Raw genomic sequence first — 27,030 nt, forward strand, 5'->3', positions numbered from 1 at the left:
CAAGCATATTATTTCCCCAAGTATTAGTGCTACACACATGTGTACCTAACTCGAGGGCCCAGGCTTTTAACAAACATGTCATTTTCCCTAAGAATTCTGGAGTGCTGATATTTAAAGCTGTTATCACTCATTTATACCCTAGAATAAATGAGTTTCTCTCTGTTGTCTTACCTAAGATAGGAAAATATAAAAGATTAATAAGGTCAGCAGGGCTGAAGACAAAAGACTAAGACTGATTCCTAGTCTAAATACTGAAAACACGGCTTAGTCTATGACTACCCCAATCAAGGAAATACGGATTATTTCTGGATCATTCTAAGGATGGAATGCAATACATCTATACCATTTTTACCTTGAGATCCAACCCAAGTAGAACTATTCTTAGATGAGATTTTTTCACCCCTTGCAATTTTTCATGCTAAAAGCAAAGATGGTAATCATGATGTCCTAATGATATTCTAAATGCAGGTAATTATACTTTGTTTTCCCTAAACACTTAAAGTGTGCTCTTTTAATGGGATGATCTCACTATTTGTGGAAACACATTATTATCGCTTTCCCCAAGTATTTATTTCTGTAATTAACTGTTAAAATCATTTGTAAATACGGAAGTTATAGTGTCCATGTAAAAGCAGTTTGGATTTTACCCAAAGGCAGGAAAAATACAAAATGAAACCAAAAACCCTCAAATATTCTTAGCTGGTGTTAGAAATGTCCCTATAGAGTTTGACTTTTTGCCTGTTCTTTCTTGTACAGAAAAATCTGTCATTGCTCAACCCATATTCGTTTTTGCAAAGAGAGAACAAACTTTTAAGGTAAGATCAAGTTCATTTTCTTTCTTTTTTTTTTTTTTAAAGACTTAATTTATTTATTCAACAGAGATAGAGACAGCCAGCGAGAGAGGGAACACAAGCAGGGGGAGTGGGAGAGGAAGAAGCAGGCTCATAGCGGAGGAGCCTGATGTGGGGCTCGATCCCATAACGCCGGGATCACGCTCTGAGCCGAAGGCAGACGCTTAACCGCTGCGCCACCCAGGCGCCCCTCAAGTTCATTTTCTTTGTTTGAGTTTTACTTTGACAAAGAAACTGATGTTTCAAGAAACTAGTGGTGCTGAATGATATCATGGTTGCCTTACTTTTTCCTCTTGCTTTTCCCTTAGCAGAGTAGTGGCTCTAGAATATTTATATAGTAGCTTTTTACTGGCAGCAGTTTGGTCTAAATGGGAGGCCAGAGGCCTGCCTTGTCTTGAAGCTATGAATAACATGCCATCTTTACCAAAATTATAGGGTATTTTGGAGTGACTTGGAAAGGGGCGGGACTGAAAGAGGTTAGCAGGGTCAAGACTCCTGGCTGCAGGTCTCCACCGCTGACCTCACTTAAAACTGCGGATAAAATAAGTTCTAAACTGTGATGCTTGATTTAAAAGGGATCTTAAGGACCCTGCATCAGATAAAACCACCTGCTTTGAAAGACCAACGATAAGATTAGTAGCTTTCCCACTTCAGCTTGATTAGTATTTTCCTGTTACTCGGTCCTGCTTATGCAAGTCATTTACCGACTGCCCACAAAACTCAGTAAAGAGAAGCTCAACCCCCAAGCCCTGGTCTAAAAGGCAGTTTCCTGGGCCCCACCCCAGGCCAACCACTCCAGATCTTGAGAGCTGGTGTTTCAAAATCTTCCTTTTAAACAAGTTCCGACAAGGGGTTTTGCAGTCACTGAAATACAAAACTGCTAAGACTAAGACTTTGCTTTGTCTTGAATATATGCCTAGTGAGTAAAGGAGTAAAGGTGAGTGGCTTTGTCCGGGCCTAGCTGAATAGAGCTGGCTTTTGAGAATTCTCTTCTGAAGTGACGGGTAGAATTCTGACGTAAAAACAGCAAACACTCAGCTCTCATTGGCAGCTTTGTTTCTTTCCAGAGACGTGCAGAAGACCCGGGGAACGAAGCAGCAGAGCATGGTAATGACTTACATCCTGTATTTCAAAACCAACCTTCAGACAAAGAAAATAAGCAGGCACAAGTATTTTGGCATGTGGCAAGAACTGGGTAAAACTTCATGGTTTTGCTTCTGTTTAAACACCAAAATAAACTGGCTTTTGTTTTGAAAGATGACACGTAGGTCCTGAGAACACTGACGTTAGCAACGCTAAGGTCCCTTGTTTCTCCATTGCCTGGGTCTCAACCTATCAAACACATTCTCTGCACAGTGTCATCCATCATTCATATGCAGTTTCTTGCCGAAGCCGCTTGTTTCTAAGTGTTTCCTACGAGGGTGATATGCCTATGGCTTTACAATCACCAAGCTATTAACCCCAGCCTTTAAACTTGGGCTTCAGGGGTTAACATGATGATGACCCATGTAGGCAAAAGGTAATTCTGTTTATCCTTCCATGTCTTGGCTTGAGGATCAGTTGTTATCGCCAGCAATTTTACCCGTCATGTTGAATTTCTTGCAGAATGCCATGGTTTTCTAAGAAAGCGTGTACGGTCTTCATCTTTTACTTCTCATACCACAGATCCTCAGTCCCCAGGAGGTAGGTACAGACCTCACGGTCGGCTGTTCACTGTTATGTTTTCTCTGAGTGTGGAATTACTGAGAAACTTTTCAAATGGAAATGTTGAAAACTCTACCCGTTGGAGAATGCTTATATTCAGTTGTTGTATAAAGCAGTCTATAAGAGGGATTGTAAAGTGAGTCGCTATTTAAAAATTCGATTTATCAGGGGCGCCTGGGTGGCGCAGTCGTTAAACGTCTGCCTTCGGCTCAGGGCGTGGTCCCGGCGTTCTGGGATCGAGCCCCACATCAGGCTCTTCTGCTGGGAGCCTGCTTCTTCCTCTCCCACTCCCCCTGCTTGTGATCCCTCTCTCGCTGGCTGTCTCTCTCTGTCGAATGAATGAATAAAATCTTTAAGAAAAAATTCGATTTATCAAAAAAATAATAAATAAATAAATAAATAAATAAATAAATAAATAAATAATTTGATTTATCAACATTGGATAAAAGATGGAAAGAACATCAGCCATAATGTCAGTAGCAGTTATCTTAGGTAATTGGGTAACAGGTGATTGGGGGTTTCCCACCCACTCTGCATTCTGTTGTGTTTCCAAAGGGTCTGCATTAAGTATGCATTAGGTATTAATTAGAGGAAACCGACATTTCTCCCTGAGTTACCATCTACTTAAACAAATAGATGTCTGCCTTGAAAAGAACACGTTAAGAACTTCATCATATACTGTTTTCTGAGTAAACCAGTAACTCTGTTTGCCTCTCTTCTACACTCCAAGCCCTCTGTGATTCCTTTTATACGTGACCACATTGCCCTCCGCCTTGTAAGACGGCGATCTCGGTGCATGCCTATTTTCTCCACTGTGCCTTCCCTGAGGTCATCCTCATGCCTGATAGTGTCTTACACACGGTGAGCACTCCCATATTTATTGAATCGAATAGAAATTACTTTATAATTCTCACCACAGGTACATTTTGTTTCTAATGATAAAAAATATAAAACCTTTTCTAAGTTAGTGATACAGAAATTTTTCTGAAACAGCAAAAGTCCAACTCGAAAGAAACACAAAAACCCACTTTTTCACTGACTTCAGTTTGCAATTTGCTTCTAGCGTCCACCTTGTCCCAGAATCGAATGAGATCATCGTCCTTCACCAACCTCCTGACCTTCCCCCCTTCTGGGCCAGGTAATAAACAGCTTCCAGAACCTCGAGCCTGATGCTCTGACTTTTCCAAAATCCATTCTCATTGATGTTGAGCTTTCTTACTCAGCTACTATAAAATGCTGGCATTTTAGTGGCAAATAAAATAGAAGCCTTAGCAAAGTATGATTAGAAGAATGCCTTAAGAATTCCAGCTCCACAAATCTAGACAGTGTATCTGTTTATTTTTGCCAGAAATTTTGAACTTGATGATGTGTTTAAGGAACTCATGTTTATGACAGCAATATGTTATGTAAGGCAGCTCCATAAGATAACTCGCTTTATTTTACTCATTGTTCATCTGTACAGTTTATAATATATATAGTACTCAAAATATACAGCTATGCTTTAAATTCTTATTCTAAAGTTTATGCTTTAGGTGAATATCCTAAGGTTTAGACGCTGATTCCTTTTATTTTTTTTAGAATATGATTCCTTTTAAACTTTTCACTAATTAAAACATTTCTTTTTATTTGAAACTTGTAGTGCTTTGCTAAGTAAATCTATTTTATCATTATAAAATATTTGAAATGGTTGGAACATTACATTAAAATTATGATTTTATATTCTTTTCATTTTTCACTTCTACTGAACAACCAACTGCCCAGATACAGAAGAAATACTTTCAAGCTCAATATATCCCCTTTAAACCTGACTGACAAGTTACAGACATTAAGAGAAATAGGGGGGTCCTAGTCCTAGAGAATTTATTTTATTGCATTTGTGCATAAAGTGAAGGAATGGCTGAAGTTATCTGAATAACTGCTTCGATTCATTAGTATTTTAAGTTAGACATACACACACAAAAAGACTAAATAAAGGAACATTGATATCAGTAAGTACCATTCCATTTTATGTCGTGTGGAATGTTGGTGGTGTTGGAAAGGAGAAAAATAGTACAATTTGATATAGCCCATTTGTTGCTGGTTTTTAATAATAAAGATCATAAAGCATTTAATTGAACTTTGAATTAGAGAAGCAATTCTACCCCAACATTTATAATACGTTTTAATATTAGAAGAAGCAATTCTTATTCTTTTCTCATTTCCATTAATTCAATGCTCAAAAGTTGCTGTTTCTGCAATTTGCAGCCAAGAGGTGGGGGATCTCTTTGAAATGTATAATAATCCTTCTATACTTGCAGCCACCACCATAGTCTTACCCCACCAGTACACTTCACAGAAAAATCACCTAGCGTGACAGGTGATCTCTCTCTGTAGGTATCCCTAGAGTGGGGAAAGTGGCAGAATTTGCTAATAGTTTGTAATATTTTGTAAGAAATACATATTAATGCACACAGAGGGTTCACTACCATCAGATTTTATAATCTGTACTCATTTCAGTCCTCATTTTCATGATTCTAAAGAAGAGTGCCTATTCCATTAGTGGGCCGATTTTCACTTAAATTTCTGAAAGTAAACGAACTATGTGGCAAAACTCAAGGCCATCACCCATTTTTAGCGGACTGCCTTCTCAGCGCGCTGCCTACAGTTGTTAGTGCCAACAGCGACATCTACTGGTGAGTGTACTACAGGACTGTTAAAACCCGAATTGGGTAGAAACTCTTAGATATAAAATTTGCTAAATATTTTTTCTTACAGTGAAGAAAAACAATGTTTTTATGACATCAGCTCTCGTGCAAAGGAATGTGGATATGAACAGTACAGAACAAGGTATGTAGTTTATTACAAGAACCTCTGAAATTTTACATTTTACCATTTATATTTTAATTTGTCGTGTGTATGTTGGAGTATGGAGGTAGGGCTGAGCGACAAAACATGAGAAAACAAATTTGGTAAGCCAAGTCCCGTGATCAAAATGAATAGGTATTGGCTAAAAGCTAAGGCAGAAGTAATCACTAAGCAATTCACTGGCTATTTTGACATTGATCAGTTAACATTAATCCCTCATTTAGTGATGACTTTAGAAAATAAACATTAAATTAATCAAAAATATGGAGGAAGAAGTATTTCACTAAAGATACATCGACACTTTAATTCTGTTCCTTTAAGGTCCTGTGAAACATTCTGAACATGTTCTAAGACCTGCTATTTTGCAACCACCGCAAGCTCAAAAGTGTGACAAAGTAAGAAAAACATTTGGACACAATACCTTGGAATCCTGCAAGGCTAAGGAAAAAACAAAAAATAAGGTAAGAAAACCTCCTATGGCGGGACTGCCATCAATTCTCCATCTTTCATTTAGTAGATTGTGTGGGCCCTACATTCAGAGTCGGGGGCTGCCTGACTTCTGTTCTGTTGCTGAAGCAGCTGTCGGGCTGGGGAAACACCCAGGTAGCAAACAGCCTTCGGTGACCTTATTAAAGTTGTTCCTAAGAACTAGTTATGTGGTCTCCCCTAAGCTGTAAAGTGGAGTCCCTTATGGGAGAAACCTCTGGGCTCTCAGTGCACCAATCCCACATGAAATCAGGGGGAGCAATGAGGTGGCCGGGACCAGGAGCCACACGTCAAAAAAGGAACAGGAGTTTCCTGCATCCCCAGCTGGTCTACGTCCCAGCGTGGCTTTGCCAGTTTAGGTCACACCGGGGATCCCTCCAGACCCATCTTCATGGATAATGGGAGCAGGGAACTACTTACACAGAGTAGGGAATTGGGAGGGTTGGGGAAGCTTCTGAAGACAGAGAAGTCTCCCTTCCAATGGTTGTGGGTGGCGAATCCCTCACTGTGGGCCTTTCTAGGGAGATTGTCATTTTGCTCAAGCCATGAAGGTGTGGGTTTGGGGATATTCTGTTGCTGTGTCTTCCAGAAGCCAATGCTTGAGAGGAATGGCACCCAAGATTTTCAGAGTAATTCCATCCTTCATTCGTTTCCAGGTTAAGGGTTGGTCACCTGTTTCGTTTTCTTTTTCCATACAAAGAGAGTGACACATGGAAATTAAAAACACCAGTCATTTCATCAATGCAGTGAAAAAAAATCAGATCAGTACTAATCCTACCTCTGCCCGTATCTAACTTATGCTTACATTCTTGGACAAAGCACTCAATCTTCTCTTTCTATCAGTGAAGTGAGAGAGTTGAACTTGGTCAGCATTTGACAACATTTTTTGTAATTCCAAACCTTTTTCTTTGTAAGATATGATCTCATGAGACTCATTGTGAATTTTAAAAATCATTTCATTATTTCTGCGTGGTATATGGTGTGATTTTTAAGTAAAACATGTTTTAAATTTCAAATCAGTAGATTATTAAAAGTTTTCATTTAAATATAACATAATAATCATAACCATATTACATAAATTCTCACTTTTATCCACTTAATAAGTGATGCATGTTGTTTAATTTGTGTTAAGGTATGTAAGAAAAAGTATGGATGTGGGGCGCCTGGGTGGCACAGCGGTTAAGCGTCTGCCTTCGGCTCAGGGCGTGATCCCGGCGTTCTGGGATCGAGCCCCACACCGGGCTCCTCCGCTATGAGCCTGCTTCTTCCTCTCCCACTCCCCCTGCTTGTGTTCCCTCTCTCGCTGGCTGTCTCTATCTCTGTCAAGTAAATAAATAAAATCTTTAAAAAAAAAAAAAAAAGAAAAAGTATGGATGTGTGGACTATTTTCTAAAAGGTTATTATATTGCATATGATTTGGGAACAGAATGTACTATAAATTATAGATTAAATTTTTTGTTACATGTTATGATATAAAAAGTAAATCAATATTTCTTCTTTGGCATGGCTTATTGAAATATGGCATTATGTATTTTAAAATTAAATTTATTAATATTTTTCTTGTATTTTCTTTCTAAATGGTAAAGATTAAGAGAAATGTTCAGGTAATTGTAAACATTTCTTCTTGGATAAATCCATCAAATCTATGAATGGCACTTTTTCCTAATTAGTGAACAGCTCAACTGTATATGCCCGTTATTGAATTTTCTCTAGTAATGACCTTTGAAGATTTAAAGACACACTATATAAAATGAAATGTAAGAACGCTGGCAAAATAATGTAGTTTATAGATCTAGTGAAAATTATCTCTAGGTGAATTTCATAGAACTATTATTTTCATATTCCTTAATGACTTGTATATAAAATCAGAGCAATTTTTATTCACTGTCATTCATCAATGGTCACTTATTATGTACGATTTAAACAATACATGCCTAATAAAAACTGTTTTGAGTACATAAGAGTAAAAACTACCATCCTGGCTGAGAGATAAATCATCTGAGTGACTGAGTCATGAGCATGCACTTTGACCTTTGCTAACCAACAACATATATTCTCTTCATACACATTTCTCAGCTTCCAAATCCTCTTATAAAGGGAAAAATGCTCAGAATTATTTTTATAGATTGATATAAAATTAAAGTGGAAACAGACCTTTAAAGATATGAATTCCTTGCAACGCATTTGCAAACCCCCGCCGGGGGAAGGGAGGTGTTCGGAAAACATTGGAGATACTAGATCCGATCATTTATAGGGCTCCTTCCAGTTCTAAAATTGCCCACGCCTTCATTTATACATTAATCAGGTAATGTACATTTGCATACACATCAGAGTAACTAGTTGACTAAGTTAACCAGTGGAAAATTTTTAGATGAAGAGATGAATGGCATTTCCTCGAACATATGGTGGCCGTGCTGGTGAAGCTCTTAGGGTGTTTTCAGGATTAAATAGTCCTGAAGGGTATATTTGCGAAGCTAAAAATGAGAACTCCATGTGGCTAAAAGGATAAAAGTAAAAAAAGAGGTGGGATTTCTGAATATGATGGAGAAGGGTACTGTCCCTGATGTCAGATGGACCCTGGCTCTGAGGTCAGCCCCATTCCTGGTTGCCCAACCCTAGCCAAGTTATTTAAACTCGTTAGGTCAGTTTACTCTTCTGTAAATTATACAATGTGGATAATAGACATACAACCTATACAGAGATGTTGTGAGGAGTAAATGAGGTAATGTACGTAAAATGCTTGGGGTGGTACTTGAACATAGTAACTTCTCAATACATTTAACTGTAACTATGTTTCCTTGTCTGATGCTCTTTCCTTCAGGCAACTGAAAGGAACTTTCTGATGGATTTCCTTTCTTTCAGATTTCTGAGGGGAACTCCTGCTTGCTGAGTGAAAATTTACCAAGTGCCAGAATTTCAGTCCCGCTGACTACCAACCAGAATTGTTCACGTGCAACATCAGTAGGGTAAGTTAATGATGAGGACACAGAAAGGACACCCTTTTATGCTTGCTTTCTTTTATCATTTTAATCATTTATGGAAAATAGCTCTCTGATACTACACAGATAAATTGCTAAGATTTCTTTTTTTTTTTTTTTTAAGATCTTATTTATTTGCGAGAGAGAGAGCATGAGCTGGGGGAGAGGCAGATGGAGAGAGAGAGGCAGACTCCCCCCCTGACACTGAGCAGGGAGCCTGATGTGGGGCTTGATCCCAGGACGCTGGGATCATGACCTGAGCCAAAGGCAGACACTTAACTGACTGAGCCGCCCATGTACCCCAAATTGCTAAGGTTTCTATTGTGTTCTATAAAGGACACAAGTTTAAAATGCTTTTCAAAACATCTGTAATATTTAAAGATTATCATTATTAATATTGGATTATCTCCATTGTTTCGTTGACTTGGGTGAGAATATTTCAAAAACGTACAGCTAAGTTTTTATTTAGTTAGGAATTAATTTTGTGGCTGCTAGATTAGCCTCCCCCTTCTCTGGTGTTCTTCCCCCCCACCCCCACCATTTTTCATTATTTTTGGTGTTATTCCTTATTTATTGACATGCACTGGTTAGACAACAAAGAAAGCAGTATAAATGTGAAAATTAGTATTTACCGATATCATCAGCAATGAAGACATGTTTGATCTGAAGGAAGATGAAAATGAGCCATAGACCTAACCAGACTCACATGATTAGGGCCCACGTAGGTACCACAGCACTTACGTACGGTGCACACTGGGGGTGCAGTGGGGACCCCAGAGCACATTGGCCTACAGATAGAGAGCGGCATATCTTTGAGTTTCTCATCATGCAAAACACTTTTAACAACAACAACAAAATTTCCAGGAGGAGAAAAACCCAAATTAAACAGAAGCACACTCAAGTATAACTCCAGATAGATTGGCTGTGCTTTTGCTCTGGAGACCTCTGGTGGCTGAGAGCATTGGCCACTTGGGGAAGAGGACAGAAGAAATGAGAGATTGAAGAGGCTGTACTGCAAAAGCAAGAAGATAAGGTCTGGGCAGCCCCTGGTTGATCACACAGCCTGAACAGTGATGGGCATGACGTGTGTTTGGACTGGTCTCAACTACTGCTGTCACAGCTGTCAAATATTTTCAATCTCATCCCTGGGAGAACCTCAAATTTTCCCTCATTTCTCAGTAACTGCAGATGAACAAGAGTTAGCAGATGTTTTTATGCCTTACATAAATCTGTTAAATCACCTAATTATTTCATGTGCTGAGGTCTAACATGGCTTTATCCATATATTTCCAGTAGCAAATGTTCATTTCTTTTCCTTAGATGTCAACCAAAGGAAGATAAGTATTCTTTTAAAAGCTGCAGTTCTGATTTCGTGTTTGGAGAAAACATGGTAGAAAGAGTTCTGGTAAGAATTTGGCGAATGTTTCTATTATAAAAGCTGTCACTTCGAGTTTCTGGAGGCAAATTAATTAAAACAATGTTAAATTGGAGCATACTTTAACTCCTGAGTTCAAGGGCACGTTTCTTTCTTTAACCGGAAAGATTCTCCTGGGAAGTAAGTTCTAGTTGTTAGAATAATGGGCAGGAACCCACAGAGGAAGGGAATTGTATAATTATAACATCATTACTGATGAGAAATATTAAATAGTTCTTTGACATGTTTTACACCCAAGGTACCCAAGGAAATCCCAGAATTATCTGCAATAGATGAACTTAACTGGTAATGATATTTTACTATCAGGGTTTTTTTTTTTTAAAGATTGTATTTATTTATTTGACAGAGATAGAGACAGCCAGCGAGAGAGGAAACACAAGCAGGGGGAGTGGGAGAGGAAGAAGCAGGCTCATAGTGGAGGAGCCTGATGTGGGGCTCGATCCCAGAATGCTGGGATCACGCCCTGAGCCGAAGGCAGACGCTTAACCGCTGTGCCACCCAGGCGCCCCTACTTTCAGGTTTTTGATAGCATTTTTCGTAACGAGATGCACTTAAAATCATTTGCCAATTTTTTCTTGTTAACCCCAACCCTCCCTTTCAAGCTTTTACAGTGAAAAACATTATCATAACTTTTTTTTTTTTGCAGGCTTTAAGAGGAAAATCATAGTACTCTATTGCCTAGGGAAACATACTTGCCACGTGGAAACCCCTAAGGAGTATTACCAGCATCCCTATTTACTGGGCGTCCTCCTCCATGAGGCGGCTGCCGCTCTGCCCTCTACAGCTAGCGTGCATTAGGACTACCAGTGACATCAAAGATCCAGAGGAGGCTACACAGATATTAAAACCTGCATAGAGGCTCAGAATGACAAAGGACCAATTCATGAGGCCTATTTCAAGTTTTTTAGGGCTTTCACAAATGGTCCCTTTTTAAGACTTGGTTTATTCTACACCCGCCTCGGGCTAAACCCCAAATCCCAAGAGTAGTGTCACAGCTTTTTAGCTTGGGGACACCCTCTGTCACTCTCAAGATGAAGGGCAACTCCACAGTTCTAGAGCTGTTGACCCACATCTTTGGATCTGAACCAGAATGGACCAACTTCCAGAGTGAAGTTCTAGGCGATACCTTTAGGCACATTTCTTCCCCATTGTTTACTCCTAAATTTGGCACTAGGCTAGCCACAGCTTCTGTAAGATGTCACAGACACAAATAAAATACTTTCCAATGCTCCCAAGGATCAACTTTAACATTCAATTCAACTTCACAAACATGTTTTGTGTTCTTATGATATCGAAAGCGCTGGTGTTGGTCTCAAGTTTGGCTGCATAATAACAATCATCTGGTGAGCCTCTAAAGGATTTCATGTGCCGGGGCATCTCCCCAAACCGATTAGATCAGAGTCTCTGTGGGTGAGGCTAGGTGTCAGGTGATTTGAATGTACAGCCGGGATTGAAAAACACCTGGGGGAGTGGTTCTGCAAAGCGAAAGGGAGACACTGTGCTCTGGAGGTGTTTGTCATCTAAGGGGAGGCAGAGACAGATCTGAGCACATGAGCTCCAGTTGGGATTAGAAATGTGGTTTGAGGAGGTATTTGTGTACATTTCCTATGGGCACTTTCAGTCTGGCTTGCAAAGGAAACTGAGCTTCCTGTCTCTTTGATAACATCCTAGACTAGCAGGAGCAGTAGTTGTCCCTTGTATTCGTCCTCTGCTTAATCCTATAATCCCGCGACCTTGTGATCTGGGGGTCAGAATGCCCTCCTGCCTTGTTTGCTGACCGTGTGCTGTTCCAGTGAGTCATGAAACTTTCTGTGCCTTCCTGTTTATTTTCTTAAAATGGAAATAATCACACCCATCTCTACCAATTTTAACAGAATTATCTTAAAATATCCAGTTAAATTATGTGGAAGAATTTTGAGTTCAGAAACCCAAGTTCTGAAGTACTGTTCTGACTCCCCCTGTTCTTCAGGGGCCTCTCCAGGATCACACATGGCCTGGCAATTGCTCAGTCTTTCTTCACAGGCCTTGATTTACAGCCCCTGTGCAGGGCCCTAGGTGTGCAGCCTTAAAAGAGATTGTGGGCAGAAAGGGTCTTAGAGGGAAAATGAAGATGAGCTCTGAGACAGCGAGTGGGTTCGCTGGGTAGCTTGTATGATTATGTTGGATAGGAAGTGGACTGCTGGGAATATCGAAAGACCTTGAAACCGAGATGAGAGTTGCATCTCCTTCCAGGCATCAGGTTAGTCTGGGTGCAGCGCGGAACAGCTGTGACCCCTTTCGGGTCTCTAAACCTCCTCCCCTTGTCCCTGGAACGACAGCCCATCTGAAGCAGGCTGGTGGTAACTAGATTACGCTTCCTCATCATCAGGACCAAGGTCCTCCCATGATAGGATTTCCCTGCTCAGCACATAGGGAGCCCCTAACAAAAGCACAGCACTAGAGTTTGTTTGCCGTGTTGAAGTAGAAGAAAAAAAGGTAGCTTCCGGCTTACTACAAATATATAGGGATACGATTCAGTAACATATCTTTATCCCTCACCTAGGAGACGCAGCATCTCACCCGATCTCAACTCGAAAATGACGCCTACACCAAGGAAAAACCATTCAAATCCACTCTAGAACTTCTTGTCAACTCTCCAAATTCAAGTAAGAATTATGTCATTTGTAAAAAAAAAAATTTGATTCAACTAGTTCATTTCCTGTTTTTCCATGTCATTTGTTTAATATCTATACAATACAAAATCAATAACACAGTGCTTTAAAAATTTTTGGTTGAGATTAAAGCATACAAGTATGGTCATATGATACATAAGCTTAAACATTTTTTTACTTGAGGATATGAGAAATCATTAAAGAGATTTATCTAAACTCGAGTAGTTTCACTTTTTGGGAAACAGTCATGGTTATAAAAAGCGAAGTAGACATGTATATTAATGGGGACAATAAAGAGCTTGTACAGTAGAGAAAATGGGGTCTTTCACGTGTCTTCTCCCCCAATTTTTTCTTAGGCACAGACTCTATTAAAAATATATCCCTAATTGAATCAGCTGCTGCTTTCTCTTCTAAGCCATCACCCAAATACTTGCTGGAGAAAATTGATGTTGTAACAGGAGAGGAAGCAGAACATAATGTGTTAAAGGTCTGTATATCACACGTTGCTCTTTCTGGCAGCAGGAACACCTTTAAAAATAAAGGCAGAAGTGTCGTTTTCATGAAGACAGAGCTGCTTCCATAAAAATGTGAGAGGCTTCCAAAGACTAAGCCAATATTTTGTTGTATTCATACGTTAGTATATGTAAATTTCAGGAAGATGGATTATTGGGTTTACAACCATTCACATTAGTCTCTTAGAAAGAAGACAGCCAGACACCCTGTCTTAAAACAGCTACAGACCTGTTTTATACTTTTCGTGCCTACTTCTATAATCAGTGCATCATCCTATGATTTAAAAGTTCTACTCACCCTGGACATTTTTAAATGATAAGATGAATAGATTTCAGTTCAAGATAATAAAAAAAAATCTGTTTTTCTTTGAAAAGTTCTTTTAAAAAAGTTTTGGATTTTATACAAAGCAAGACTTTCACAGATGTAGTATACAGTATCATACATAGGATTTGAATGTTGGGTGGCCTAGCGATCAGTCAAGGCACATGAAACGTAATCACTATGACCTAATCGTTTTCCAACAGAGTGCAGATTTCCCTTTCTCTTTCTCCATCTGCTTTTACCCCCAAATCTTTCCATTTCTCTTCTCTTCTCCCATGATTTACTATACATTTACTATCAAGTGTGTTTCCAAGCACAACTCTCAGATCAGATTAAACTGAGATTAAGTGAGGTAATTGCTTGAGGTCCTGGCATGCTATATTTTTAACAAGTCATCTGGGTGATTCTTGTACACAGTAACATTTAAAAGCATTAAATTATACTACGGTACTCTGGTATCACATCCTACTTCTGATGCTGTATTCCTCAAAAAATTTTAAGCATGCAAATAGTTTCACTATTCCTTTACTTGCACGTAAGTTACATAGCTCAAATAACATTAAATTTCATTTAAAAGTTGGTACCTATAAATATATTGTTAAGTGAAAAAGCACAATGCAGAAAGTATGTGTAGTATTCTACCACTTATAGAAAAAGTAAGGGACATATGTATCAACATGTATATACATACAAATATCTCTAGAAGGATAAAAAAATATTAGCAACAGCGGTCACCTGTTGCAGGGGGTGGAAATTGACAGATGGAGAAGCAGGGTTGGGAAGGACTTTCCATTTTTTCTTTTTAAAGATTTTATTTATTTATTCGACAGAGATAGAGACAGCCAGCGAGGGAACACAACCAGGGGGAGTGGGAGAGGAAGAAGCAGGCTCACAGCGGAAGAGCCTGATGTGGGGCTCGATCCCACAATGCCGGGATCATGCCCTGAGCCGAAGGCAGACGCTTAACCGCTGTGCCACCCAGGCGCCCCAGGACTTTCCATGTTGTACATCTTTTTGCTTTTTGATATTTGAACTATTCAAAAATTGCATGTTTTAAAAGTTAAATAAATTTTTAAAGCTGGTTTACAAATCATTAACAGAGGTTATTCTGGTAAAATCAGACAAAGAGAAGTGTTACAGCATAAGAAAGAAATCACTTTGAAATTTTTTTTTATATATTTGACATTTAAAAAATTGTTCTTTAGATCAACTGCAAGCTTTTTATATTCAACAAAACAACACAGTCCTGGATTGAAAGGGGCAGAGGAGCTCTGAGGCTGAATGACACAGCAAGCAGTAACTGTGGAACATTCCACTCAAGACTAAGTAAGGAATCATTTTGTAAAGCAACCCACTATTTCTCAGAGTAAAATTTGCCAGTAGGTACACATCATTTTCTGGAGATGTTATCAAAGAGTCAACAAACCAGACTGTTGAAAACAATGTTGTTTTGAATGTACTATTAGCAGCGTCCTGTTTAGAGCAGGCTCTGGTGTCAGACTACACAGGTTCTGGTTCTGCCTCTATCACTGACTAACCAGTGACCTTGGATGAGGTACTTAATCTCTCCTTGCCCTACTTATATCAGTTTCAAACAGGGAGACTAGTACTCCCTGACTTATTGAGCAATTGTGAGAATTCAGTGAGATAACGCACTTAAGCACCTATGAGTGAGCCCAGTACACACCTCAGTAGTAATCTCCGTATTATTTAAAGCCATATGATGACATTATTTTTGAAGGATAAATAGTTTTTCTAAAAGAGAATATTTGCCCTATCGTTTATTCTTGGCATTCTAAACATGGCGTGTGGGTTGAGATGAAGGGTCAGTTTCCTAGGAAATAAAGGGGTGTGGTTATTGAATCCTGTGTGTGGTTACTGACATCCAGAGTGATGGTGAGAATCTCGAGTCAGTCAAACTGGAATACTCGGAAAGTTTTTGGCATCCGAAAAGACACACTGTGTGTTGTTCAGAGGCCCAAACTGAAAGTGAGCACCCCGCACGGTGTGGGAGGGTTTGCTGGTCAACCCTGGGCAGTCAACGCTGTGGAGGGGACCATTGGTAGAAGTTGGATCCACATATATGGATGTTTACTGAGCTTCAGATATCAAGCTCAAGGAACCAGTAAGGAATAGAATTCAGACTAAAAGTTCTATAACTGGCAAATAGGTTCCTAAATAACCCAACCAAGTATTATTCCCAAGGCAGGTGCTAGTTGTTTTCTACTCTTGTTCAATGCCACTCTTTCCACTGCCTGCCAAAATTTGTGATGCATGGTGTTTACATGCTGGGTAACCTGATTTTACTTTCTATATGGTATACTATGATCACCTTTCCACATCAGTTGTCACCTTTCTTCCCAATTCTTAATGGGTTCATAATATTATCTTGAATAGATATCTTGAATAGCCATGTCATCATTTACTTAGCTAATTCCATTTTTTGAATGCCTAAAGCCAAGTTTTCTCCATTATAAACAATTCTTGGATAAATATTCTTCAGACTACTAGATCCTCAAAGGAGTTCTAAAATTTTCATCATTTTTGAATATTATAGTAAAAAAATAATTCCAGCTTTTAAGCTAAGAATAGTCCTCCAACATAATGAAGCTCAATTTGAAAAACAACTTATAATCAAGCCAAATTACAACGTAATAGTGAAAATACAGTCTGAAAAACAACTGTAAGATTTACTTTGCTTTCAAAAATGGCAAATTCCCCAGGAAGGTCAAGGAATCAACTGTTCTGTAGTCTTATATACTCACCTTTCTATTTTAGTTATGCGCAATCAAGGCAGCCTGAGGCTGATTCTCAATAGCAAACTCTGGGCTCAAATGGAGATTCAAAGAGCGAACCACAAAAATTTGCGAATAACAGCTACTGATTTAGAAGACTATAGCATCAAAGTGTTTTTAATTCAGGTAAGTAACAAATTTCAGTGATTATTAATTATCCTACTATATTTCTAGATCTCTGCAATTGCTAATTTGTTTAATTTCATTGTAACCTGCACCACTGGCAAAAAAACAAACAACCCCCCCCCAAAACCAAAAAACAAATCTCAGCCATTCATTTTGGTTATTTACAGTTCAATATAAGACCCAAATTTTATATGCAATTTACAGATTAATACCAAAATCTATAGTAATCAATTGGTATATGTCCCAAGATGTTGGTATTGATATATGCTTCAAACCTCCACATTTTTCTTTACCATTGAAATTATGTCAATGATCTTACTAAGTTACCAAAGAGACTGTTGTCAAGATTGGCTCCTAGGAGTCCAGTGGAATACACAGCCCAGTGCTTATACTGAATGCCGAAACTGAGAAGGCTTTGAGATCACTGGAAAGGAACCAGTGAGAAATGGAAAAACACAAGGCTAGTAAGTTAAAACAACCAGTCCAACAGCAAATTCCAATTCTGGACATGAGTCAGTCTCCAAGGTAACAGGATGGGAGCGCAGTCTTAGCTGTTCCTGGCAGCAGGAATGTTTGACCTCAAATGCAAGATTCAGGCACAAAAGAGAGAGAGCTGGCAGGGATCAGACCAGAAAAAAGGCTAGGTTTCCTACATGGGCTGAGACCCGGAAGACTGGAAAAGACTGCGTACTCAAGTGACTCAGGCAGAAGGTAACAATACAAGTGAATTAGCTCCCATAGAGTAATGGGAAAAAAAGTTTCCAAGTACCCAATGATGAAAAACCAAAGGTTTTATTAACTACCGGTAAGGGCACTGTTAGGTGTAAGTGATGTTGAGTATTGAGATGTTAGAGTAAGATAATGCCCAAAGGCTGTTGACCATTTAGGGAGACAATCCTTGATACTCTGCCAGGCTGGATCCCCTGGCTTGGAGCGAGGAAGGCCTGTCTGCCCCTGATAGTGAGATTGAGACCATTAGCTAAGATGGAATTCCGCTGTTCACTATTTGTGACCCACGCTGACTCCATAAATTGTAGGATATCTGCTAGAGATAAGCAAACCAAATGCAAATAAAAATCACCCCGAATTCCATTCCCAGGGATGGTCCCTACCAACATTTTTGTCTTATATTTAGCATATATGTGTGTGCGTACACGTGTCTGTACTAGACAAACCGCATCATCTGTAGGCAGGCTATTTAGATTCCTTAACTTGAATTTATTCATCTGCAAAATCAATATAATAATATACTTAATAAAGTGGTTGAATAGATTAGAACACTAATATTTGATTATGAAGTAAGTACACATATGTAACCTTTTCACTCATCAATGAAAATGAGTATTTTCCTGTCATTAAATAGTTCATTCTTTAAAAATTCTTTCAACAGGTGAAAATTCTATTATGCACCCTAATTTATTCCATTAATTCCACTTTGTTAAATACTTAAGTAATTTACTGTCTTTCATTATTATAAATTCTGCAAGAAAGATGTGAGGAATTCTCTGTGTACATACATGTTAGTTTTCTTGGGATAACATTTGACTTGTCTTGACAAATTTCTCTTCAGAAAGACTGAATCAATTTTCATTCTCACCAGCATTTTCTTATGGTACTTCCTGGGAGTTATAATTTTTTTAAGCATTGAAAATTTGTTATTCAAAAAATACATCATCGTGATTTTATTTTTAATTTCTTGTTCTGAATTTCTTGAATGAATATATCTGAATGAATATATTGACTAGTGGAAGACATATTTAAATTTTAATGTTAGAAAGTCAAGGTGGCAGAGTAGTATTTATATTTCAATTCCAAATACTCTTTCAATACTTATTCACTTACTAAAGAAAAATTATAACTTTGCACATAATGTAAAAAAATTAAATCAGTCAAGAGTTGTCAATTATTTTCTCAACATCTAATATATAATATTTAGCACAATATGAGGAACAAAAATATTTTATTTAGGGGCGCCTGGGTGGCACAGCAGTTGAGCGTCTGCCTTCGGCTCAGGGCATGATCCCGGTGTTGTGGGATCGAGCCCCACATCAGGCTCTTCCGCTATGAGCCTGCTTCTTCCTCTCCCACTCCCCCTGCTTGTGTTCCCTCTCTTGCTGACTGTCTCTATCTCTGTGAAATAAATAAATAAAATCTTTAAAAAAATTTATTTAACTTATAGTTACTTTCCCCCCAAAGTAATTAAGGGAATTTATGAATGTGCAAATGAAAAAATACAATTTAAGACCCTTCTCCCAAAAAGTTGGCATGTAGTTTGTTCAGTTCTCAGTTCCTGACTTTGAGAAGTAAGACAGCTTTCTGGAGGGTTAGCAAAGAGAATAATTTACCTAGATTCTCTTTGAAATTGTGCAAAGATACAAAAATGTGAACCACTGCCATGTTACCTTAAAAGAGCCCTGACTTTGATGACCAAGATCTGGGATCCGAGCCCAGCCAATTTACTGACTAGCCATGTACGCTCAAGCAAGTCATTGTACCTTTCTGATCCTTAATCTCTTAATCTGCAGAGGGATGTGGGAAATGAGTATATATTGAATACTTGTGCTGGGTGCTTTTGCTAATATAAATGAAATAAATAATTCACTCATGGTTTTATTGCAAGGATTCAATAAAAAAGAATGTAGCAACCATAACTGTTATACCAATGTTATTGTTACCATCATTTTTTTATATTAACAGCCTCCATAAAAACAGCACAGAAAAGTACTGAGAGCAAAGACTTCTAATGTGTTTCTGATACAATGTCATAGGGTGGCTCTGTGGCACAAGGGACAGTGCACTGAACTACAATGCGATATTATAGATTGCTCTCATGAGCTCTGCTTTTCCACTGAGCTGTGAGGCTTGCAGGAGATGTCCAAACACAGTCATGAAAAGGAAATGGGGGTCTTTTTTCATCCACCTTCCAATTTTCTACAGTGTAAAATAGTGGAGGAAGAAGTCTTAAATTCAAATAGAAATTTTAAATCACAAAATTTCATTTCTCAGTTTAAAATGCACAAATTGGGACCTGTTATAAAATTATCCACTTTCGGATTCAATTTGCTTCAAGATGAATGGCTTTTTACTCTTTGATTTTTAGGGTTATTTATATCCTAGATTTATGCCATATAATTCCTTCCTTATTAATAGTGGAAGATTAAAAATCTCTAAAATGTAGCTATTATTAAGTTATTTATACTCTTAAGATTTTATTTACTTCTTTATTTTGAGAGAGAGAGAGGGCGGAGGAGGGATGAGGGAGAAGGGGAGAGAGAATATCAAGCAGACTCACCCTGAGCACACACAGCCCCACACGCGGCTTGATCTCATGACCCTGAGATCATGACCTGAGCTGAAATCAGGAGTCACCTGCTTAACTGACTGAGCCACCCAGATGCCTCTATTTATATTCTTAACAACTTAATATTCCTGATGCAGGCCAGCGCCAAAGACACAGGATGTCTGTATGCCGCAATACACCATCGGCTCATTGCACTTCGGAGCTTCGATAAACAGAAAGGTGTAAATCAAGCTGAAAGCCAGTCAGAAACAATCCTCCAACCATTAAACTGCGAAAGCTGTGATGAGGATGAGGATGATTTCATCCAAGTCACTAAAAATAGATCAGGTAAATAACTTTTCTTAGGTCAGTGGCATAAGAAAGAAATCTGCACAATCCTAATACATGAAATAGATTTTTGTAAGGTGCAACTAATCTCTTTGAAGTGGATGGGAATTAGAGTCCTAGCTCTTTGGGATCAGAAGAAATAGGTTTGGAAATCATTGTCTTCTATATGTGGCCTTCATTAGGATTTTACAAAAGTCATCCTCATTGTGATGCCCATATGTCATTTGCACATAAATTTAATACTATAAAGTCTTACACTGATACACTGAAACTAACCCATTTATTCATATTTCTCTTCACTTGCTCTCATTTTCCTATTATTGCCTATAGTAGAAGAAATTATAAATATAAAGGTAAAAGCACATTACGATGGAGCCCACCAGGCAAATCTGGCTTGAAATACTGAAACTCCTATTTATCTCCTTTTTGGAATTTGACTGCTTTATTCTCAAGGACTTTTTTTGTCTAGGACAAACAGTATTATTTTTTTTTATTGTGTCAGGATTCATGAATTGAGCAAAGTTAAAGTGGGACCAGTAGTTAGCAGATTTTTAGGTTTCAATGCTTGTCCTGATGAGTAGATTTAAAGGTACAAAAAAATTTATCATTATTTTTAGAGAGAAGCAGTGTCAAGGAAATAATAATCCCGGCTTTGTTATTTAAATGGTGCCAAGTATTTTCAGTAATAGTTTCATTGAGGCCTGAATTCGGCTCTACAGAGAACTGAGTAACATATTACAAAGACAGTGTGTTAGCAAGCATTTTTCCAACTTTTAATCATTTTGAATCTTAAAGGTAACTTAATTGTACGTAATTTAAGAATCTATCAAAGTATATGTGCAAAACTTGATGAAATATCTTCCCTTGCCTAATACTAAAAATGTAATCAAGAAGAAAAATGCACAAAATATGCAGGTGAGGATTATAAACTGTGTGACTCAGTGAGCCAGAGAACTAAGTGAATGATTTTTCTTGTCTCTATTAAACAAATGGTTTCTTATTCTTTAAAATGTGTGAGATGTATAAATAAAATTATCTTTTATATTGTTTATATTGTCAATGAAATGGGGTCTATTAGAAAATGAACTGTTATCCATTAGAAATGTTAACTCAAAACAGGATTCAATGGTAAAATTCATCAACAACAGTCACACTTAGGAAGTCTATATTTTATTATATTCCATTTTAGGAAAGAGTAATATGCAACTATTTCGTATAAGATGAGAAACAATGGAAATAATGCAAAGTAAATGTCAATCATATGGACCCACCCTTCCTCTGCTATTTTTCCCTTTTCACTTAGTACTTACTCCAGGAGGTGTTGCATACAAATGCTAAACTGTTAGGAAAGCAATAAAAAGTCCATTTTTTTTAAAAAAATTTTGTTGCCTGTGAATTAAGGAAGGGTTTAATTATCTGAAATATCATGTTTAAAATTAGCAACATTTCCAACTATTACGTATAAAATGTATATTCTATATATTGCATTTCCTCACAGTAAGCATATTCATGTGTTTGATATTAAATCTAATCTGAATATAACATTTTATAATATTTTAAATTTATATCACAGATCCTTCTAGGTGGACCCACAGACAGTCGGTTGCCTGTTCATGAGCGCTATCTACTATAAACGTGACAACATCTACAAAAAGATTGGTCACCTTACCGAAAACACTAAGCCATCCTAACTAAATGAGAAGATCCTATTCATTCCTTGAAGAGTTTTTATAGCAAAGTTCACGAAAGATAATCTGTTGCAATTAAGATTTTTCTCTTATATAGTCTAATAATTGCAAGGTTTTACATTCTGATTATTGTGGAGAAAATGACAGAATTTAAGAAATACGTGGACTTTGGAAGTTCAAAATTTATCATTTTTGAAGAAGCTAATTTAGAATAGGATTTGATAATTTGGACTATTCATCACATTGGTGGCTATAATAGTCAAAATAAATTGCTGGATTTGATAAATATCCAACTAAAATATTTTTTCAGTCGTACATTGTCTGGTCATAAAACAAATATTTTACAAGATTTCCAGTCATTTCTTCCAAAGCACTATCACTGCATGCTAACATTTCAAGAAGTCATGTTTCTCTTCTGGGAAATGTGTATTTTCATTGAACCTTTGGATTTACTAATACTATGAGATTATACATTCATGGTATGAATTCCTTTAAAGATAGTATTGTTCTTAGACCTGTATCCATTGTACCTTGTATATGCTTGACTCCAGTTCAGCTTCCAATAGTTGTTGAAGGGACGAACAAGAACATTAACTATGTAACAAAACAGTAAGTATCCAAAAAGTAAAATATGTTAACTTGTTCTTTGCTTTATGTAATTAAATTGTCATTAATATTCTAACGGGTGTAGCTGTATAGAGACCTTTTTAAAAAACAAATACATTCATATATACCCAAATGAATTTTTTTCTTCAATGCCATTATTGTGGTAGACTGTAATAATTTCACCAACTGTGCAAAAAGGTTCTGATGCTCCTCTTTTGAGATTTGCCTCAGAACACTTTATGAGTTACACAAAAAATTAGTGCTTCTAGCCATATTTCATTTTTCCAATCCAGTTTGATCATCTCATGACTTCAAAATGACTTTTGATTGTGATTCCTAAATATTCCCCTGTGAGAGACATCTTAGTCTTCTCAGGGTGTCATAACAAAATAGCACACCGTGCAGCTTCAACAGTATAAATTCATTTCTCCCAGTTCCAGAGGCTGAGAAGTCGAAGATCAAAGGGTCAACAAAATGGGTTTATTCTGAGGCCTCTGCTCTTGGTTGTAGGCTGCTGCCATTGCCTCCCTCGAGTGCTCACAGGACCTCTTTGTGGGGGCCCAGGCAGAGAGAGAGCAAGCTCCCTAGTGTCTCTTCCCATAAGGGCGCTAATTAGACCATTAGACCAGGGCCCTGCCCCCATAAACTTATCTAACTCTAATTACCCCCAAAGCCCCATCTCCAAATTCCATCACATTGGGGGTTAGGGCTTCAACATATACATTTGGGGGAGAACATAAACATTCAGTCCATAACTAGGGAATAGGATTTATAATTCCAAAATGATTGCTGAAAATTTTTTGAACAATGACAACACATTAGGAATAATGGATCTAACTTCACTAAATGGTACTTTGAAGAACAATATTCATTTGGATATATACATGCGAATACACATTTTTTTAAGTTACATTATTTTGCTACAGTATCTTTTATAGTAATAAAAGCAATTATTTAGATATAGATAGATAGATTCATACATACACACATACACATAGATATAGTAAAACCCAAGCTAATGCCTGATAGTTTGGCATATGAAAGTTCAATTAACTCTTTTAGACTCTAAGTATATAAATTGTTCAGAGTTTTGCTCTTTCCCTATAACTTAGTAAAATTTAGCTACTAAGAGAGGCTCATTCATTCTAGTGACTATAGAAGAAATATAGCAACATTCTAAATTAAGCAATGATTCAGGAAATGGAAAAGAAAAATTAATGTGAGAGAGGAATAGAGAAAGGTTAGAAGAAAAAAATCAAAGACTAGCTCTAGCATAAAAGGAAGAATAAAAACAATGGGAAAACAAAAGTTTAAAGTTTGGGTTTTTTAACCCCCAAAAATGCCTCTGATGCAGAACACAGTCAGTGGAAAATTTTCTTTAGAAGTGAAAATAAACAGAAAGACATCTGGAGAAGAAATTAGAGTTGGTTCTCTTTTCCTGTAAGATCTTAGCTGATATGGTAACATTGTGATTGCACTGAATTGCTAAAGTAAAGCTGAGAACAGAGATCTTGATCTTCCTGACATGTTCATTCTTGTGCTCACTTTAGGGTGGAGATAAAGCAATATTTTCTCAATCCCTCAAATATTTTAATATCATTTGAATTCATTCTTTCTTTCTTTGATTTTCCTTGTACTTCTCTGAATATACCAAGCAAAAAAAAAAAATAGACTACTTTAATTACTTACCTACACATTAATGTCAGTGCAACAGAATAAAAATAGAATATCAGGAAGGCAGAGAGAAAAAGTGAAAATTTCTGGATTATTACATGGTTACCAACAGCAGAAACATGATATTCAGCTTATGACTTTTAAACCATTTTCTATCCACTCTACTATTTCTTCTTACAATCTTTGTGCAAATATTTAGTAATATTTTGGAGGGGATAATAGAAGTAGAAACATCTTCTAGTTTTTCTTTGTCCTATATCTTCATCTAACCTTCTTCTTTTTGGCTTTTCTACATATGTTGACCTTTCTGTAAGGTGAAGAGATCATATACAATGATAATCATTTTCATAAGTTATTAGGTAGATGATTTCAAAGCATACATCTTAGATTTTGATAGAAGCTGCTTTTTGTCAAAATTTACTTAAATATTTCCCAAATACACTAGATATATATTTAATATGATATCTAATTATATATCTTATATTCAAGTAACCTTAACATTCTTCTCTTTCAACAGGACTTTAGACTCTACCAAGTTATTCAGCTTAATTATGGACCATCAAAATATTCTCTCTTAAAATATTATTTTACATCCATTACTGTCAAAGCCAGGAATCCTTTGACCTCAAGGATTAATATCCTATACAAGTCTTAGAATATGTCATTTAAAAAAAGGGTGTGTGTGTATCTTTCATAGAGTCACAATGTACATGAAATGGGTTGGAAGGATACATCTTAACCTTTGTAAATCCTCAAATTGTGAATATCACAATGATATATAACTTTTCCCACAAAATGTTGAGAACAAATAAGCTTCTTGAGATGTGGTTACCAGGTGGTTGGATAAGCTCACTTACTAGAAAAGTGTATCAGCTCTGCTAGAGATGGGGTTTGAGTTTTTGAAACTCGGTAACATTACAGATTGTTTTAGTAGTTTGAGGGTTTTGAAACTCGTATTAAATCCATGAGTGCAAGCACTTCTGTTTGTTTTGCAACGGACAAATCACACCCACAGTACTGCATGATTTTTGACATCAGACTTGGAGTGGACAAACTGGAATACATGAACACATTTAAAGTTTCTAAGATGATATTTGGAAACTGTGGCATTGGAGAAGTTATTGAAATAACTGGCAAATGTGTAGCCTAATAAAGACTTGATGAAATAGTTTTCAAACAATTAGAAGTTTGCCAAAACTTCTTAATTTCTGCCAAGCTAGTGGATATAAAAGACTATTTCAGTGAAATTACCTTAATTTGTATTTTTCTTGTGCTTGTTTCTTCTAAGAAATTCCTGTTCATAATCTTTGCAAACCTAAGCATGCCATTTTCCTCTTTTAGTGGCTTCTTAGCATATACAGGATAAAAGCCAAGTTTCTAAGCATGGATATAACACTTTCCATGTCTTTCCCCAATCTTCCTGCCTAGCCTCACTTCCCACTGTGGCCTGCCTCCCTCTAAATTCTCTAGCAATTCAAAACTGCTATTTCATTGCTTCATACTTTTGCTCATGCTGTTTTCTCTGTGGAAATCCTTACGATAACAAGGTGTTGGAATAGTGAGAAGAGAAAGGACCTTGAGGATGTTCAAATTATACATGAGTAACTCACACCCCGCAGAAGTTAAGAGTTGTGCTTAAATTTCCACTGCAAGTCACTACTAGCACCTGCCATGAGGCAAAGTTCCTGACCAGAAGGGATCAGTGACCTACTAAAAGTAGACATCAGCTTTCATTGTGTTATTTCCTATTCTAATATACTACCTGGCACACAGTAGGGACTCCATAAATATTCAGTGAACCCATGAATGAATGTTGTTGGTGGCGGCTAGCTGAAAAGAAGAGTCCAGATTCAGGATCAATTTGGGCTTGACAGAACCTTAGTATCACTGTAGTTCAACACCCTCATTTTATAGATGGGGAATCTGAGGCCCAGAAAGATGAACTGACCTGCCCAAAGTCCACAGGCTAGTTATTGATAATGCTAGGACTATGAAGAAGCAAAGGGGGCGCCCAAGCAAGTGGATATAAGGAGCAGGAAGGATGAACAGTAGGACGTGGATTGCCTTTTGATTCTCCCCTTGTAATGGGAGAGTTTTCTTCCACTTCCATTAGTACTAAGTCAACCCAGGGCCATGTGTAACTATTCCAGTAGCGCCGAGTCTCCTTCCTCCTCTTACCTCCCAATCCGCTCAACAGTTCCAAGCCAGATAAACAGTCATCATTGTTTTCAGAACTCACTTCTTTGCAGTTAAGAGCCTTCAAAAGGCTAACTACCGTCAATAGAATGAGGCCCAAATTACTAACATTCTTCTTACCTTTCTCTGTTGACCTATCTACCTTTTCAATCGTATCTCCCCATCTAGAAATGCTCCACTTGGCCAGATTCCTCTACCCATTACCCTCTAATTTCCTCAAAGTCTACCTGTCTTTCTCCCCTTGGGCTGATAGTTTTTTGGTTGTCTGCAGGGGCTAAAACTTGTGCAGTCCCACAAGGCGCCATGCTGAAATGGGCCAGGCACTCTGCTTACTGCGGTCTTGCAATTCTTAATAATTTCTGAGCAAGAAGCTCTGCATTTTCATTTTGCACTAGGCCGCACAAGTTGTGCAGATGGTCCTTGGTCGGTCTCCTTGGCCCCTAGCCCAGCATTGGTTATATCGGCCATCCGACTAGACTTGGTTAAATGAAGGAATAAAGAACCTAGTCTTGTGCGCGATACTGAAAGGGTCTA

At 37.7% G+C, this 27,030-nt stretch overlaps 1 protein-coding gene across 1 annotated transcript in view; it reads left to right on the plus strand.

Annotated features, from left to right (window-relative positions):
- Nucleotides 1–25,277, plus strand: part of RANBP3L (RAN binding protein 3 like) — a 48,208-nt gene extending 22,931 nt beyond the window's left edge. Inside the window, exons 2-15 of the mRNA XM_045787268.2 lie at nucleotides 757–815; nucleotides 1,919–1,958; nucleotides 2,457–2,534; nucleotides 3,619–3,693; nucleotides 5,310–5,381; nucleotides 5,721–5,860; nucleotides 8,748–8,851; nucleotides 10,184–10,268; nucleotides 12,841–12,943; nucleotides 13,306–13,436; nucleotides 14,989–15,109; nucleotides 16,562–16,704; nucleotides 20,143–20,332; nucleotides 21,906–25,277. Of these exons, the coding sequence (XP_045643224.1) occupies nucleotides 757–815; nucleotides 1,919–1,958; nucleotides 2,457–2,534; nucleotides 3,619–3,693; nucleotides 5,310–5,381; nucleotides 5,721–5,860; nucleotides 8,748–8,851; nucleotides 10,184–10,268; nucleotides 12,841–12,943; nucleotides 13,306–13,436; nucleotides 14,989–15,109; nucleotides 16,562–16,704; nucleotides 20,143–20,332; nucleotides 21,906–21,949 (1,385 nt within the window). The 3' untranslated portion in view covers nucleotides 21,950–25,277. The remainder of the gene's footprint in view (nucleotides 1–756; nucleotides 816–1,918; nucleotides 1,959–2,456; nucleotides 2,535–3,618; nucleotides 3,694–5,309; nucleotides 5,382–5,720; nucleotides 5,861–8,747; nucleotides 8,852–10,183; nucleotides 10,269–12,840; nucleotides 12,944–13,305; nucleotides 13,437–14,988; nucleotides 15,110–16,561; nucleotides 16,705–20,142; nucleotides 20,333–21,905) is intronic.
- Nucleotides 25,278–27,030: the final 1,753 nt, after the last annotated feature.

Source organism: Ursus americanus, chromosome 15, assembly GCF_024610735.1.
Source record: "Ursus americanus isolate L20-20 chromosome 15, mUrsAme1.1.p, whole genome shotgun sequence".
Taxonomy (NCBI): Eukaryota; Metazoa; Chordata; class Mammalia; order Carnivora; family Ursidae; genus Ursus; species Ursus americanus.